The following is a 16,247-nucleotide window of genomic DNA, read 5'->3' on the forward strand; positions in this document are numbered from 1 at the left end:
GTACATTGAATGAATTTATAACCATCATCACCCTAATCATCTCAACTTTAATATCGTGTAAATCATATTTTATGCAGTGCTACGGATTGCGAAATATGGCGAGATTAGTAATGTGGTTACCGCGCTTCTCGATCTTTTTCTGCCATGTTTGAACACCAAGCGAATGAAGGCAATGTTTATTATGCACCCATGTCACATACACGTAACTATTATTATATCAGACAGCCAATTTGAAAAAGAAATCTGATCGGACTCATCAGAAATGATTTACTTGTCCCCACTGTAGTTATTGGCGTAAGAGTACTAACGTTTAGTCGGCCACGGTAGTTTTTTGTTCCAAGTATTGCATATGTTTATCGACTGTGTGTCATGGCGATTTAGCACGGCGCTACATACCAACCGACAGTGCAGATTGTCTTTTTGTTTATGATGCTGATTTACAGAAAATATTCAAATCAAAGATACGGAAAGATAGATATAATCGTTTATATTAAGTTGGTATAGTGTATATTTATGGGCAGGAGGTTCATGATCAAAACCTAAACATTGAATGGCCAAGCCCGAAGTGATGAACAGTACACGTTCGCATCATAGCAGTGCCGCGATTTCTTGTTTACCGGTTGTCCTACATACTCGCCCGTTCAGACAAATTACTGCTACTTTTCTCATATGAAATGACTAAGAGTCATGTGTGATTGCTCAAACTAGCTGACCGTGTGAGTGACTTGCCCTAACTGTTTCACATTTTGTCGCAAATGGAGATTTTAAAAGTGTGGCCACGACATCTAACGTGAGTCGACGCCATATTGTTAACAAATTGTGTCAAGGTCGGTTCCACATGTGGTAGCTCGGCCCCCGTTTCTGTCGATGGTACACGCGTACAAACCTAATGCAACTACTGAAAACATCAACATAACTTCTACAATGATGCCAGCAATACCTTTTTGCATTTGGGTTAACCGCTTATGGATACGATGTGTTGTAAAGTTCGATTTCGATCTGTTTTTCCTTTCATTGAAACTGTGATAATGGCGCTGTGATTGGTTTGCTGAAATAGTATTTTCCATGTGTCTAATGTACATGGTACATGCTGTGATTGTAGGAGATAATTGATAACCAATTGTGTATGCATATATATCATCAAATACACATTACTAATCTCTTCAGAAAATGGAATATATTATAGCTCGTTTTCAAACATTCTGCCATGGATATTAGATCAAAAATTGATATTAGATTTACAAATTATTTATGTACACTGTACTCTCGATTAACGTATGATAATCAATTGCAAGTCTTCAACTCTTATTTGATATGTCATCAGAAATGTCAGCAATGATTAAAATTTATTTTATTTCGTTACAATCTGCAATTTTATTCAAATAGGCTAATAGACGGTCGGTGATTTCCCGCCGCTGTGAATTTGTCGTCTGGACAGGTGCGCGTGATTTGACCTCGCGTGTTGTGACGTGGATGACGTCACATGAAACAGCTGATCTAATGTTGTGGTAGTATAATGGATACACGTGGTTTCATTTTCCAAATAACAATATTCTCTTTGACTGAACTAGACAGCATATCTAGAACATCACGATTGGAAAATGTCTACGGCGACCGAGTGAATGAGACCGCATATCATTTGACGAACAGTGTTCGAATATTTGGTGCAGTTTTCTAATTTTGGTATGTTGACATGTGCTTTTCATATCTGTTTGAATGCTTGATATTCCAAAAATATAATGTGCATTTAGTTGAGTACAGTGAGAAAGCTGTCAAAATGGATCCAATATTAAACAACCTAGATTTTTAACATTTTAGCTTCATCTATTGGAATCTCGAATGGTTAAATTTATAACATAAACAGTAAAAGTAATTAGATCTACTCACAATATTTAGATAATCAATTTCTGAAAGACAAAAAGTTTTCAGTGTAAATGTGATTTCGTTTTGATGTTTTATATAGTTATATTTATGTCTTTTTTTTCACTTTGCATTATCTAAATTACCAAATACTTCGACCGGTGACATAGTAGTAATTAGATTCCACTTTGTTTTGTATCCTAAGTATGAAATAGATAAAAAAAATTAAATAAATATTTGTCTAAGAGCAAAATCAATGCATTCTTGTGGGTTTTTTTTTCACCATTTTAATTTGTATAAAATTCCCTCCAAGCTGTAATTTAGCTAGGCCAAAATTAATAATAAACCATTTTTATTAAAGATTTTGCTGGTTAAATTTTCGAAGTTCAATACCAAGAATATATTTTTCCTTTTATGACAAATAATTCCATTACTTTCATTGACCTACGATCGATCATTATCTATTTCAAACTTTTCCTTTAGTAGAATGGGATGGAATGGGAAACTAGTGGAAATAAACTATCACGTATGTCCTTAAATGTACATGTACATATATACCTGGCTAGGTGTAAATACACTTCTAAAGTCGTATTTATAAATCAAATGAATAAATGAAAGAAAAAGTGGTATTTCATGGACTGGCCATACAAGTATATTTTGAACAAAGGTCAAAGTTAGGCAGCCAAGTGCGAAATACGAGCTGATACGAGGATGTATGTTTTCTGGTGGCCATAGTGAAACAATGACATATGGCGCCTGAGTTGCGAGTGATCGAAAATAGTTTTGTTGAATAGATTTGCTGCCCATGAAAACGTTTCAACAATTTTGATTGAATCTACATGTACTTACTCTTGGGTTGTGTAACGTTAGTATAATCTTGTTAATTATTAAGAAATAATAATGATGCCCGATATTGAGCGATGTCAATTTGAGTATTGTTAGGGCTGTTTAGCGATCTTTCATATTTTGTCCTTTGAAAATGTACGATGTCAGTTACCCCGAAGTTGTTTTTATAACTAATATAAGAGCACGGTCACTGAAACATACATGGACGTAACCGGGATTTCTTCAAGATATACATTCCAAACTGTCATTCGTTTTGGGACATAATCTTTGAAACAGTCTGCGTATGATCATTAATTACGACCACTTCCGTCAATTTTGTTTTTATGTCAAAAACACGCACAATTTCATCGGGATTTATTATCGGTAAATATAACTCACGGAAAATTCTCAGTGAATGTGTGCTTCAACATAAATATCATATGTCTATCACTGTTAGGACATGTACTTGCCAAAGATATGAATTATTGGTCATTTAGATTTCAAACAAGGGCGCTTACTTGACTTTGCTTGCCATATTCGGGTGCGTCCATATTACGATTAATGTGGAAAATTAGGAAACTTATAATACCAGCACTTTTATCGATGGCTGGGCAGTGCATAGATCTTTTGGATTTGGTGACTTTAGATACTGTTGGAAAGACAATCAACTCGAGTTGCATGTTATACAATTTGGTAACACTGTGTGAAGAAATAAAGACGTTGCAACACTTTTAATACAATGTATACGTTTTTGTAACCGCGACGTCAGCACAGTGCGGCACTGAGCGGTTTGCAGGCTGACTGACGTCCAGGCACCATGAGGGTTAAGGAAGAAAACTTTATAATATTTGTAGGTCTCTGGCAGGAAAAGTCAGTTCACTGTAGTGATAAATTCTGTGCAGTGTTTGTTACTTGCATGAATATTATGTGATTATAGATAGTACATCTGTCAGGACTTGAAATTCTTTGTTATAAACTGTTAGTATGTTTTATGTGGGTGTTCATTTTAACCATGCTGTATACGTAATATTGTTATGCGCTACGTTTATATTTTTAAAGAATTGTTCACAACAATATGACCAGAAATATATTTTATTCAAATAAAATATTTCTGATTGCATTGACCAATTCCTCCATTTCATATACCGGTATGATTTGTCTGTAGTTCTGTTTTTAGAAAGAGAAATATTTAATATGAAATTAGATTTTTTATAACTTCAAATGTCTAATAATGGTTACCGTATTATTATCTCAATAAAAACTCATTTTTTGAAAGTCTTGTCACAAATTGAAAGATAATTTTCCAGCATTTCAGGATTTTGTCAAACGAAACATGTCCTGACTTATGCATGATTATCAAATACATGGATTGTCTTACTTCTTCATGCTCTTGCAGCTAGATTCTGCCACATTGCTTAGTTTCATGTACTGTTTGCATGACATAGATATAATGATGATGAAGGCACATATGACCTGTTACCATGCTTCCAAATCCACATTTATATCTGTAAACATCTTAAGGATGTTTGCAAGGCTCACTTGCAAAGTCATTGTTGTAGTATGGGAGTTACGGTCGTCATAGCGCTAAGATTGCTTTTTGTAACATGACCCTGGTCTGTGTTAAAAGTGATTAACTGTTTCTTCAATCCTAAGGTAATGGAAGAATAATACTGTTTGATTGAACAAAGACCTTGGTTAACTTGTATCCATTATATTGCAAGCCAGGAGGTATCAGTGGTGAGAGTTTTCTCCATATCTGCAGATTTGAAAATCAGTTGGAAGTGTTTGAAATCTCTAAAGTGGGGTCTCAGGGTCAATGAGGTTTGCTGGTGTAGTATTTGAATCTTGGAACCCCATAATTGTAAACTTTGAACATTAGCATTATCACAGGGACCCTGTGACTTTCATGCTTAATTTGAACACTGGTTGTTTGCTAATATTGCTAATCATTGTTTATGTTTATATTATTTTGACCCCATTACCCTTAAATATGTTTTTCTCATAGTCCATGGAGTTTGCATGACATAGATTAGAAAGTAGTTTGATGTTGATGTTGTGTTGCAGCCATCACGCCCCTCCTCGTCACGCCCCACATCATCACGCCCAATGTCACGTCTGAGCTCAAGCAGTTCAGGTCCCACAAATGACCTGCTGGACGCCCTGGAGAGAATCGGGAAGTTGTCTGAATCCCACTATGCCCTCACTAAACGTGTGGAGGAGCTGGAGGTAGGATAATGTTTTGTGGTTTTATCATGTTTATAATCACACACACACACACACACACACACACACACACACACACACACACACACACCACACACACACACAGAGTCATATAGTCTGTGCTAATATGGGATTCTGCAAGTCAAAGCACTATGCACACTTGATGACCCCATCAACCCTGTTGCCAGGATGATGTCACTGTTTCCCTGGTGGATCTTGCAACAATATTTCACAAATTTCGTTAGAGGGTATTGTGATGTGATTGTAAACTTTGTGGTGCAGGACCCCGTTCCTCAAGGCGATAGTAGAGCAGTGACAGTTGTGCGTCTATGTATATGGGAGTTACGATAACCTAAGCGCTTTGATAGCTTTGTGGAATGGACCCCTGAATTATAAAGGTGGGCCGTTGTAAGGTACTCGTATTAAATTAATATGTATCAACTTTTGACGTGTTTGAAGTATTATTCTGTTAAACTCAATTGAATTATGCAGTGGATCGCATAGATGTCTGCCTATTCACACACGACAGTGAAATTATGAAAAAGTTATTAACAGCAAGTAATAAATAAAATATATATCTTGCTCCTGTAAAATACCCATTTTATGAAACTCGCTATGGCTTGTCAGATACCAGGACTATTAAATCGTTTCATAAAATTGGTATTACACGGGAGCGAGTTTAGTATTCTATACCTTGTGTATGAACATAGTTTAGACAAGGTAGTATGAATATTCTATCATTAAACATAACATTTTTAGGTCACTACTTCTAAAGTCTGGATTTACATGAACTCTTTAAATTGTCAAACCTAAAAACACATGACACCTTTTATGATCTGATGATGTCATAGAGTTCCATGGGACATCATATTGCATGGCGATTCACATGTGCAGGAATCCTGTATATCTAAAATGCTGAAAATTGAAAAGTTTTTTTAGGGTAAATTAGTTCGGCTTTTTCTGTCAATGTTTCTATAAAGCTAAAGCGCGTGATTTCAAATGTATGAACAACAGGTATCTAATCTAATCTAATCTACAGTCAGACTACCTCAAATTTCAAAACACAGTAGGTCTATCTCCTAATTGTACCCTAACAATATGGCGTGCTGCTCATGCTGTCACCGACTCCTAATCTACCTTGACTGCTGTGATTTAGTTGAAATGTTGCTGATTTGGGGACTAAACATCTTTTACTCAATGATAAACTGGTAATATCGGATATTGTCACTGAGCTGATTTAGGGTACCATATTCAACGTAATAAGTGCCCAGGGCGCTCTCAAAATTAGAAATAGGGGCTCTTATTAGAATATTATTTTGATGAGAGAAAAAACAGAGTTGAAAGATCGTAAATTTCGTGGTTTATGCTGACTGCCTGAAATGTTTACATACGACAAGTATATTTTCCAGAATTCAATTGCCCATAATTAAGGATGCACATAACACACGAGTGCGTATTATACACGAATAAATAAGTCGTGTGTACATTGATCAATCGGAAGGGGTGCTGATTGGGATTGTTCACTAGCCAAATATTAGCAAATATCGCCCTGGGCGCTTATTATGTCAAATACTGTATTTGTTTTCCTGATTAATGAATCTCGACCTGCTTGATGCTAGTTATGTAATAAAGTCTTGATACTGCTGACTATTGAGTATGACGCCCCTTCAACTACTCCTGATTAATGTCTAAAGCACATATTTCCTAATCACCTTTGCCTTGATCACAGAATGACAAATGACTCACGTTATTGACTGCTTCCAGCTGTTAGACTGTTTAAGTTATCATGGTATTCATGATTGAAAAACTCATGAAGATTGACTCATGTAATTCCCGAAACAACAAACGACCTTAAAATTGATCACAGCTTTTCAGGTTATTGATAGTTTGCTTTCATTTATGACATATATCCGTTAGATCTTCATTTGAATTGAGTCTTGTAAAAATAAAACAATTATTTATTGGACACAAAATCATTTCTTGTTATAAAATACATGAACATGTCTGAATAAGTTTCTTGTTTTATTTTAAGGCAAAATAGTTTATAAAATTCTAGAAAATAGAATTTTGTTAGATGTTATTATGAAATGTGTATTTCAAGGTTTTGGTAGACTGGCATGAATTCATTCCTTATTTATATAATTGTTAATGAAAATGATGAAACCACATGATGTGTGTATTAATCATATTAATCTGGTTAATCTTGCAGTTCCCAACAAGAAAATTGTCCATTTAGGTCTGGTGTAGCTAACAATTATCTTAATAACTGTCATTTTAAAAAAAATTCCATTAGTTTTTCATCAGCCTTCAATGATCATTTGTGATTTTGACAGAATATATGTCTATTTTTGCAAATTATAGATTTGCAAATAAATGGTTGCAATGAACATCTATTGATTACTGTAATTATCAGTCACTCAAAATACATGTCTTTGTCGCTTTGCGTTTTTTTATGCCTCTGCATGGCATTAAATACACCGAATATGAGAATAACAACTCATTCTGTAGCAAATCCTAGCCATGTACCTTTTACGAAGTAATTGAGTGTACAGACGTCCAGTTGAGTGGCAGTAATCACGTCGGAATCGGACTATAAACATGCTTTGTTTGTTATTGATTGACTATTGATTAAGACATAGATTCGCATGCTTCAACACCTGCACGACACGGAGAGGAAGCCATGTCTCATTAACAAGGTCGTCAGTGACGAGGGAAAGTGCTATTTTATGCATAGTGCATTTGGTGCAGTTATCTGCCTGTTAAAGTACAGATGTTGTGAAATCAGGCTTGTCCTGATAGGCTGTGATTCAATATTTATAGAATTGGACCTCCAAACCGGAGGAAGATGAAGACCGAAGTTCTTATAAATCTGATATTCATGCTTAAGGTCTATTCGAGACCATTAAACATTAAAGTCTGCATGTGTTTGAAATTAATGGGGGCTCCTGAGGTAGTGTTTGAATCAATGGACCTCATGAATGTTTAACATTTAACATTTGGGTGTGACAAGGACTTGGTTGACAGTGTGTCACTGTACCCCGATGGCATGGCTTCTTGTTGTAATATCAATCACTTGATGTCTGGGCCAGACTTGAGTATTGACAGGACACTCATATTGCTGGAGGGTGGCGTTAAATAACAAACATTCAGAGAACACAGATCTGTATGTTAAAGTCTTAATTATGAATCCATTTCGTGCAAATAACTTTTCAGAAGCAACAATCTCATTAAAGTCAGACCTTAGTTCTCGCTACCGCTAAACAAAGATATGAAGACATCCCCATTAGGGGTCACGTCAGACCGACCTTTCATCCGACCAATCAGAGCATCGTTTAGGTTTCAAATTTGTAATCGAGAATTTGTCACAATATGTCTTGAAGCGTAGTCGCCAATTTGAAATTAGTGTTGAAAGCACGAGAAAGCTGCCTTCTGATTGGTCATTCTATTGGTCGGTCAAAGTTCGCGCAAGGTCAGTCTGATGTGATCCGTAATGGGATCTCCTCAGATCTTTGTTTAGCAGCAGCGAGAACTAAGATCTGATTTTAATGAGATTGCAGAAGCAAGGACGTAAAAATATGTAAATAACAAGGCTCATCCCCCAGAAGTTTAAATAGTTGTCCCTTTACTTTTTCAATCTATGCATAAGGTAAAAATGATCCCACCCACAATTTTCATTTTGTTAGAAGAATCTAAGATAAGGGTACATAATATGGATGGATGCCACTGCGGCTGAAATTGTCACAAGAACCAAAAGTTTTGATCACATCTCACCAGATCTCAACATCAGTCAGATCTCAAGACAAGATGCTTCTCCGGACACCTTACATTTAATCCTTTAATTTTGGAAAGAGATCTGCTCAATATGCAGCAGCTATTAAATGGAACAATTTGCCGCTTGAAAGCAAGTAATCAGAAAGCCTGTTGAATACACTAACAGTAAACTACGTTTATAACGAACACGCTTATAGCGAACTGACAGATATAACAAACTTTTTTGTTGTCCCTGCCATTTGCAGTATATGCTGTATATATGCTTATAACGAACTACGATTATAATGAACTAAAATTAGTGGTCCCTTTGAGTTCGTTATAAGCATAGTTTTCCCTATACATGCCCTATCTTGAATCTCAGCATCATTTTCAGAAGTATTTAGAGAAACTATATAGACCGAACTGAATTTGGCTTCAGACAACGAACTGTTGTTATCACAGACTAAATTAACATGGGCCCCATTCAACAAAGCGCTCCTATCACTACGACTATCATAAGTTTATGATAAAGTATGGGAGTTACGATCATCTTAGCCCTGAGACTGCTTTGTGGAATGGGTCCGTGGTAGTGTGTCCTCTGATGTACTGTGTTGCGCCACAGACCTGCCTCCATACTACCAACATTAGGAAGGCCAGCACAATATCCCTAAAAGATTGCTCTTCATTGTCATACCCATTCCATCACTGTAATACAATTCTCAAATTTCCCAAAGTTCTGCCAAATACTTTTCCTAAATTCAACCGTGCTTTTCACCTCTATTACAGGAACAGTTGAAGAATAAACTCGAAGGACTGAGTAAGTAACCACACTTATCTACTTCAGTGAGTGAAGGAATGACTTGAGTTTAACGTTCTTCGAACTGTAACTAAGTTTGGTTAAGTGAAACAAGTTACCTGAATTTGGGATGAAAGTCCAAGTGATGCAGATCATACCGTTTCCAACTTGAATACCCACAGGCATGGCTGATTTGGCTGTGGTGCTGACAAACCATGGATAATAATCTGACCAAGACTGGGAATCAAACCCACGGCAGGGTTAGAAATTCACTTTTGTATTCATGAGTCAGCAAGAACATTTTTCACCATCTACATTGATCTACCCAATGGTAAAATGGTAATCAATAAGAAAATGTCACAAGTCCTGCCTGAATTTAACTAGCCTTGGACTAGCAGATTTTTGCATATCCAACACAACCAGCAGATGCCTGCATATCTAAGGAAGTCAACACTGCATAATGAATTGTGACAAATTAAACCATTGGCGCCTGGGCACCCTATTATGTTCAGTTTCAATAGATTTGAATGATGTTTGTCTTTTGTGTGAATCATAGCACAAGGTGTCCCCAGCTTTCAGTTACATTGCTAAAGATGTCCTTGCCATCATCCCTGCGTGAAGTTCTAGGTTAAAATAATGGGTTAATTAGATTTCATTTTTGACATACATGTTATGGCACATTGCCAGTGTCATTTTGTCCATTAAATCCTCTTTTTATCAAAACGTTTCCAATGATCCGGTATTACTTCATGCCCAGAGATTGCTAATACAAGGTGCTGAAAAATATCTGGTACGTCTTAAATGTTTTAAGTCACTCATGCAGACTTCTTTTTTATCACCGATTTAAAAAACCATATGCGGCTTGCTACAGTCAGCATTTTAGCTACCAGTAGGTGTGGTGCAATCATTGTATCATCCAGTGAGACCCCTGCCATAATGTGTTGCTAACTCCCTGAACTGAACTTCATTGGACTTCAAATAATCATCATGATCATGGCATTATGGTTTTTGGGTTAAACAGAGCTACGATGCAAATAAGTCAATTTTTTTAAACAGAATATCATGCTTAAGTCTATTTTAACAATTGGGAGAGAACGTTTGTGGAGGCAGACCAAGGATTTTGAAAGAGGGGGAGTGCACTTAAAACCCAAGTCACATGAAGTGTCTTGGCCTGAGTTGCTGTTAAAACAAGGCGGGGGTGCACACCCCTACCCCACCCCTGCTACACACTCCCACCCTGGATCTGCCAGTGCTTTCTGTATTGTTTTCACAACTATTCCATCCAAATTGGATTAAATCTTGCAGCATATTTGAAGGCCAGTATTTCAGAACTTGATGTTATTTTGTTCCCACAGTGCAACAACTTGCAAATCTTTCTGAGAAACAGGAAAACCAAGAACCGCTGGTGGTGACATTGCCTGCTCAGATTGAGAGGTCGGAAGTGATCTCAACATTGTCTCAAACCTCCCCTGAGCCCAAACCTGACTCCCCTAAACTTGTAACCATTGTTGAAACTCCAGAACCAGTTAAATCTCCTTCCCCTCCTCCAGTAATAGAATCTGATGTAGAAATAGTTATCTCCTCCTCTGAACCGGAAAATGAACCTGTGACAGTCATCCCTGTTCAAGTTGAATCTGTCCAGGAACCAGAACCAGTTAAGCCTGAACCCAAACCAGTTGAGGTCACTTCCATCAAACCGGTCTCACCACCTCCAGCACAACCTGAACCAGTTATCATACACATGCCTGGACCGGGTATATATATTTGTATAGCAATGGAGATTGTAGCTATAGACTTTCGAATAGAACTCTCCGAGCTTACCTTTGTTGTGTTGTAGGATTCTTGGTAGAATAACTTAAACCTTGAAAATATCAGTACTAACCATTGTTCTATAGCAGTCTCATGAGCTGACAATGAAAAACAAGGTTTTTTTGTATGACATTTGCCACTTGCACATGTTGATATAATTAATCTATTCCTAGTTTCAGAGATGCATTTGTTCTTCAATTAGGAACTGAAGTTGAGAATTATGCAACTAGAATCTAACAGAATATTTCAGATGTTTTTGTTTCTAACATCCATTGTTAACATGGTTAATTTGATGCTGAGTAACATATGCCTTATATTTTCTACAGTCTTAGAATCTGTAGAAGCAGAGTAGCAATAATGACTTAGTGACTTAGACTATAAATACACTCATATTTTAAGACTTTTTCTTGAAAATGGTTTCGCACGCATGAAATGTATTAACATGACTGTAATTTGTGTAATTATCTGAACTTTTTCATTTGTAGTCTCTTATTTTTAGGATAAAATTTATTCCTTATGTTCTGTCTCAAAGACAAATATGTCAGCAATAGTAGATAGACAATTTGTTAACAGAAATTCTGCTATTATTTAAGGTTAGTTCTATAGATGCTCTTGGCATTGTTATGTTGAGAGTTAAGAAACAATTCATCAACAGACTAATGTGTCATGCAGTATTAACAGTATTAGTTTTTGTTCAGGACCGATTTTGTTCATGATTGATTATGTTCATGTCTGATGTTGTTCATGAATGGTGGTGTTCGTAATCAATGTTATGACCAATGTTGTTGACTGGTGTTGTTCATGACTGATGTTGGTCATGAACAATGTTGTTCTGATCAATGATCATGATTGATGCTGTTCATGTCGAATGTTCATGTGTTGTGTTGTTCATGACTGATGTTCATGACGGATATTGTTGACAATAGATTTTCATGATTGATATTGTTCATGACTGGTGTTGTTCTTGATACAGACATCGCAGGGGACCTGATGGAGCAACTGAACAAGCTGAAGGAGGAGCTTGATGCCCTGCAGTCCATGAGAGATAAGGTGAGCTATAGGGTGGTTGTAGTGATAGGTAGACAAGAAACTGCTTGATAGATGTATCAGCAGTTAAAGTTATTCATTTCTCTTTTATTTACATAAACACATACGCTATGTCATAGATAGTATCAGCATGTTTAGTTTTGACAGAATGTGAAACAAATATTTTATGTTTGAGTCAATTAACTCTTCTGTTAGCTTCTAACTACTTGTTATTGTTCCAATTTGTTTGGGGTACCCTTAGCCCTTTAACTCAATTAAGTATGCGGTTATTACTTATTACTTAGCTGGAACTTTCCTTTACAAGTTTTCATTTTCCTGTGCACCATTTAACTGTAAATTTGGTTTTATGAATTCCTGCATGTTTCATAACTGCATGTTGATTACTTAGCCCATATGGGTACAATATGCAAAGCCCATTTCAAGTGTCCCCTGCTGTGATATTGCTGGAATATGACGTAAAACTATACTCACTCACTCTAATACCTATCCTCTCCTTCTTTCTTTCAACCATCTGATCACATTTCACCCTGGCTTTGCACTTTACTCTGTCACTCTCATCACTCTAACACTCTGCACCTGATGCTCATGGCACTCCCAACAGTTGCCCACCACTATATCAACCTCTGGGTCTGTTGGTAACAAACACATGTCTACGGATGGCATTGGGAAGATACACACCTCTCAGCCTCCTAGTGATGGAGAGTCATCAGACACTGGCACCATCTCTGCATCAGAAGGACCATCATTATCCCATGACCAGTCCAGTCAGGAACTGCTAGCCATCCTCCGATCACGTGTGTCGGACTCTGAAGCCTTTGAGGAATTGATTTCTCGTGTTGGAAACCTTGAGGACAATTTCAAAAACCTGCAGCAGGCTATCCTGAATCCAGTGGCAATTGTTGGCTCCCAACAGTTGCCCACCACTATATCAACCTCTGGGTCTGTTGGTAACAAACACATGTCTACAGATAGCACTGGGAAGATACACACCTCTCAGCCTCCTAGTGATGGAAAGTCATCAGACACTGGCACCATCTCTGCATCAGAAGGACCATCATTATCCCATAACCAGTCCAGTCAGGAACTGCTAGCCATCCTGCCATCATGTGTGTCGGACTCTGAAGCCTTTCAGGAATTGATTTCTCGTCTTGGAAACCTCGAGGATAATTTCAAAAACCTGCAGCAGGCTATCCTGAATCCAAGGGCAATTGAGGACAGCGGCTTCTCCAGTGAGCCCTTTGGTGACCTGCCGTCATGCTTCTCCGACATGGATGAAAAGATTGTTGTGTTGTCTCCTGTATCCAGTAATGTCACCGACCCTGCAAGTGAGGGCGAGAGCAAGGGACAGAAGAAGGGAAGTTTGAAGAAAGGGCATGATATTGGTGAAATACCAGAGGAAGGAAAGGTTGACCATCACTTAAGTTCGTTATCTGATTCAACAGAGGATGAATTGAATGCTTATAACCTTAACTTGGGGTCTGAGTTGAACAGCACAAACGAAAAGTTGAAGCATCTCAGATGTGCTTTGGATGACCAGATGGGAGAGGTCAGGAATAAAATATTTGCACTGGATCACGACCTGAAACGGATGGCAAAGGGTGTGGAGCTTGCCCTCATGCAATCACGGGTAAAAGGATTGTCGAACATGGTCAGTATCACCAAACCAAGGATGCCAGTTCCCCTTTTGGGCTTTTTGCCTTGTTTGTTCCATGTGGTCTAGATTTACTGCTGCAACTCCCACACTTCATCACAGACTTACAGGAGGTACAGGAACAACAGCAACAGCCACAATTATACTAATATTTGAAGTTGGTTGCATTTGATCATGCATGTTTTTGACTTACTAACAACATCATCTTCACTGTCCTTTGTGTGACAATTTTATGCTCTAATCCTAAATGTATTTCTTTGAAGGTTTCAGGAAGTTATTTGATATTTAGAAACGGGCTCCGTCCATCCGTCACGTTTCATTTCCGGAGCATAACTCAAAAACCGTTCAATATTTTTTCATGAAACTTTGCAGGTCTGTCAAGTACATGCTGAACTGGTGCCTTTTGCTATTTAGAAATTTTAGAAATTTTAATTTTTTTCGTTTCCATGGCAACAAGATGGACTTAGGTTCTGTGCGGGTAGGGTTCGTTTCCGGAGCATAACTCATAAACCATTCAATATTTTTTCATGAAACTTTGCAGGTTTGCCAGGTACAAGCTGAACTGGTGGCAACAAGATGGACTTAGGTTCCAGACTCTTCTTTTTTTTTACAATTTCCATGACAAGTTCCACCTCGGTTAAAAAAGGTTATGGTTTGTTTAGATTTAATTATGTCATAAATTCTGCAACAGGGGCCGGGGATATAGCCACCTTAGTGGCAAACTCTTGTAATCTTTGGAAACAGTATGCTCTTTGATCCAAAAATGTTTAGCAAGGTAAAGGAATATTTGTCCAACCTGCCCCAAACAGCCTGGCTAGAAACTATTGTTGTACCTTATTCTTACTGCTTGTTATTCCCAAAATGATCTGGACCGCCTCCATGGCCTACTGGTAGAGTGTTCAATGTTTAAGGACACGGATGCTCTAAGCAGAGCTCAGGAGGCAATTCTGCAGCTGCAGGCAGAACTAGAGCGACTTGTGGAAGAAAACAAGCACCACTCCGAACAGATTGAGGTGGGAAACAACACACATGAACTGCTCTTGCAACACATGATTCCTTTAATATGTCCAGTTGTCGAAATTATTATCAGAACGCTAGACTAGTAAACTTCAGGATGCCCCAGTGGCATTTCCATTTAGTTACCATTAAGTAGATAGCAACTCTGTAACTAGTTAAAATATAATAAATTTCTGACCCTGCAATGTTTGTGGTTTTCACACCAGAAGAAAACTTTAATCTGGCTTAAAAAGATCTTAAAATATTTGTATTTGTCTTGAATTTGGCAACCATGGTTACCTATGCTGTTAAATATATTATTTCTCTAGTAATGTGTTAAAACATCATGTGACAAAAGATAAGTCTGTCACTCAAACTGGTGTTTACTGGACTCAAATATTTTATGTTATGTATTTGGTGGACGTGCGCATGGTGCCATTGTGACAGTAGAATAAAGTAACAATGTTCTTGGAATCTGTTTGACACACATGGATTTTACTTTAAGCCTTTAAAAGTGTGGTCATTGCTTTTAAAAGTAGGCATGGTATCTCAGTGGGCTAGCACTATAAAATTGACATTATTTCAGGCTAGTACAAGCAGCAGTAATCATGATCGTAATGTTAAACACCATGTCACCCTACCTCACCCATATGATCCAATACTCAAAGTATAGCAACATTTTGAAAGGATGGATATTCAAGTAATCAATAATTAAAAACACAACTGCTACCTATCAACCCAAATCCCAAATTAAGGGATAGGAATCATGGGCGTAAGCAAACAAAAATATTCAATGTTTAATGATAGCTTTGACCTGAAAAGGGATCCCACGCACTAGAACTGTTACAGCTCCAATATACATCCAACATATATTTAAAATCAGTTGCATTTCATGATGTAGTCTCTTGCTGCTACAAATTTTCCCCATACTCAGTGCCGTCCTTGTGTTTGTCAGATACATTGTGACACCGATGTTGCATAACTACTGCAAACATTCTGTATTGAATGACTCTTTGTTCTGCTGAGTCAATTGTCAGTGCAGTTCCATATCCCTTTGCACTGTATTGACTGGCGCAGCTGCACTTTAAGCGTTGTCATGCCTCGAGCCATGCTGTCATCCATCCAACACGCACTACTTGCGACACTGCATTGTGCCAGGCCCTGGAAAGTGTAGCCCTGTGTGTTGTGTGGGAACACAGATTAATGTACATGTGCTTGTTTCCCAGTCTGTCACCACAAGTATAGACATGTATGGGTAGCAGTGTTCTATAAATGGGAGCTTTGATTTGG

At 37.6% G+C, this 16,247-nt stretch overlaps 1 protein-coding gene across 1 annotated transcript in view; it reads left to right on the forward strand.

Moving 5' to 3' along the window:
* Positions 1-16,247, forward strand: part of LOC139468815 (glutamine-rich protein 2-like) — a 48,965-nt gene that overhangs the window by 16,318 nt on the left and 16,400 nt on the right. Inside the window, exons 5-8 of the mRNA XM_071250957.1 lie at positions 4,750-4,911; positions 9,445-9,475; positions 10,810-11,208; positions 12,237-12,313. Of these exons, the coding sequence (XP_071107058.1) occupies positions 4,750-4,911; positions 9,445-9,475; positions 10,810-11,208; positions 12,237-12,313 (669 nt within the window). The remainder of the gene's footprint in view (positions 1-4,749; positions 4,912-9,444; positions 9,476-10,809; positions 11,209-12,236; positions 12,314-16,247) is intronic.

Source organism: Haliotis cracherodii, unplaced genomic scaffold (assembly GCF_022045235.1).
Source record: "Haliotis cracherodii isolate W230 unplaced genomic scaffold, xgHalCrac1.p SCAF_2, whole genome shotgun sequence".
NCBI classification, from domain to species: Eukaryota; Metazoa; Mollusca; class Gastropoda; order Lepetellida; family Haliotidae; genus Haliotis; species Haliotis cracherodii.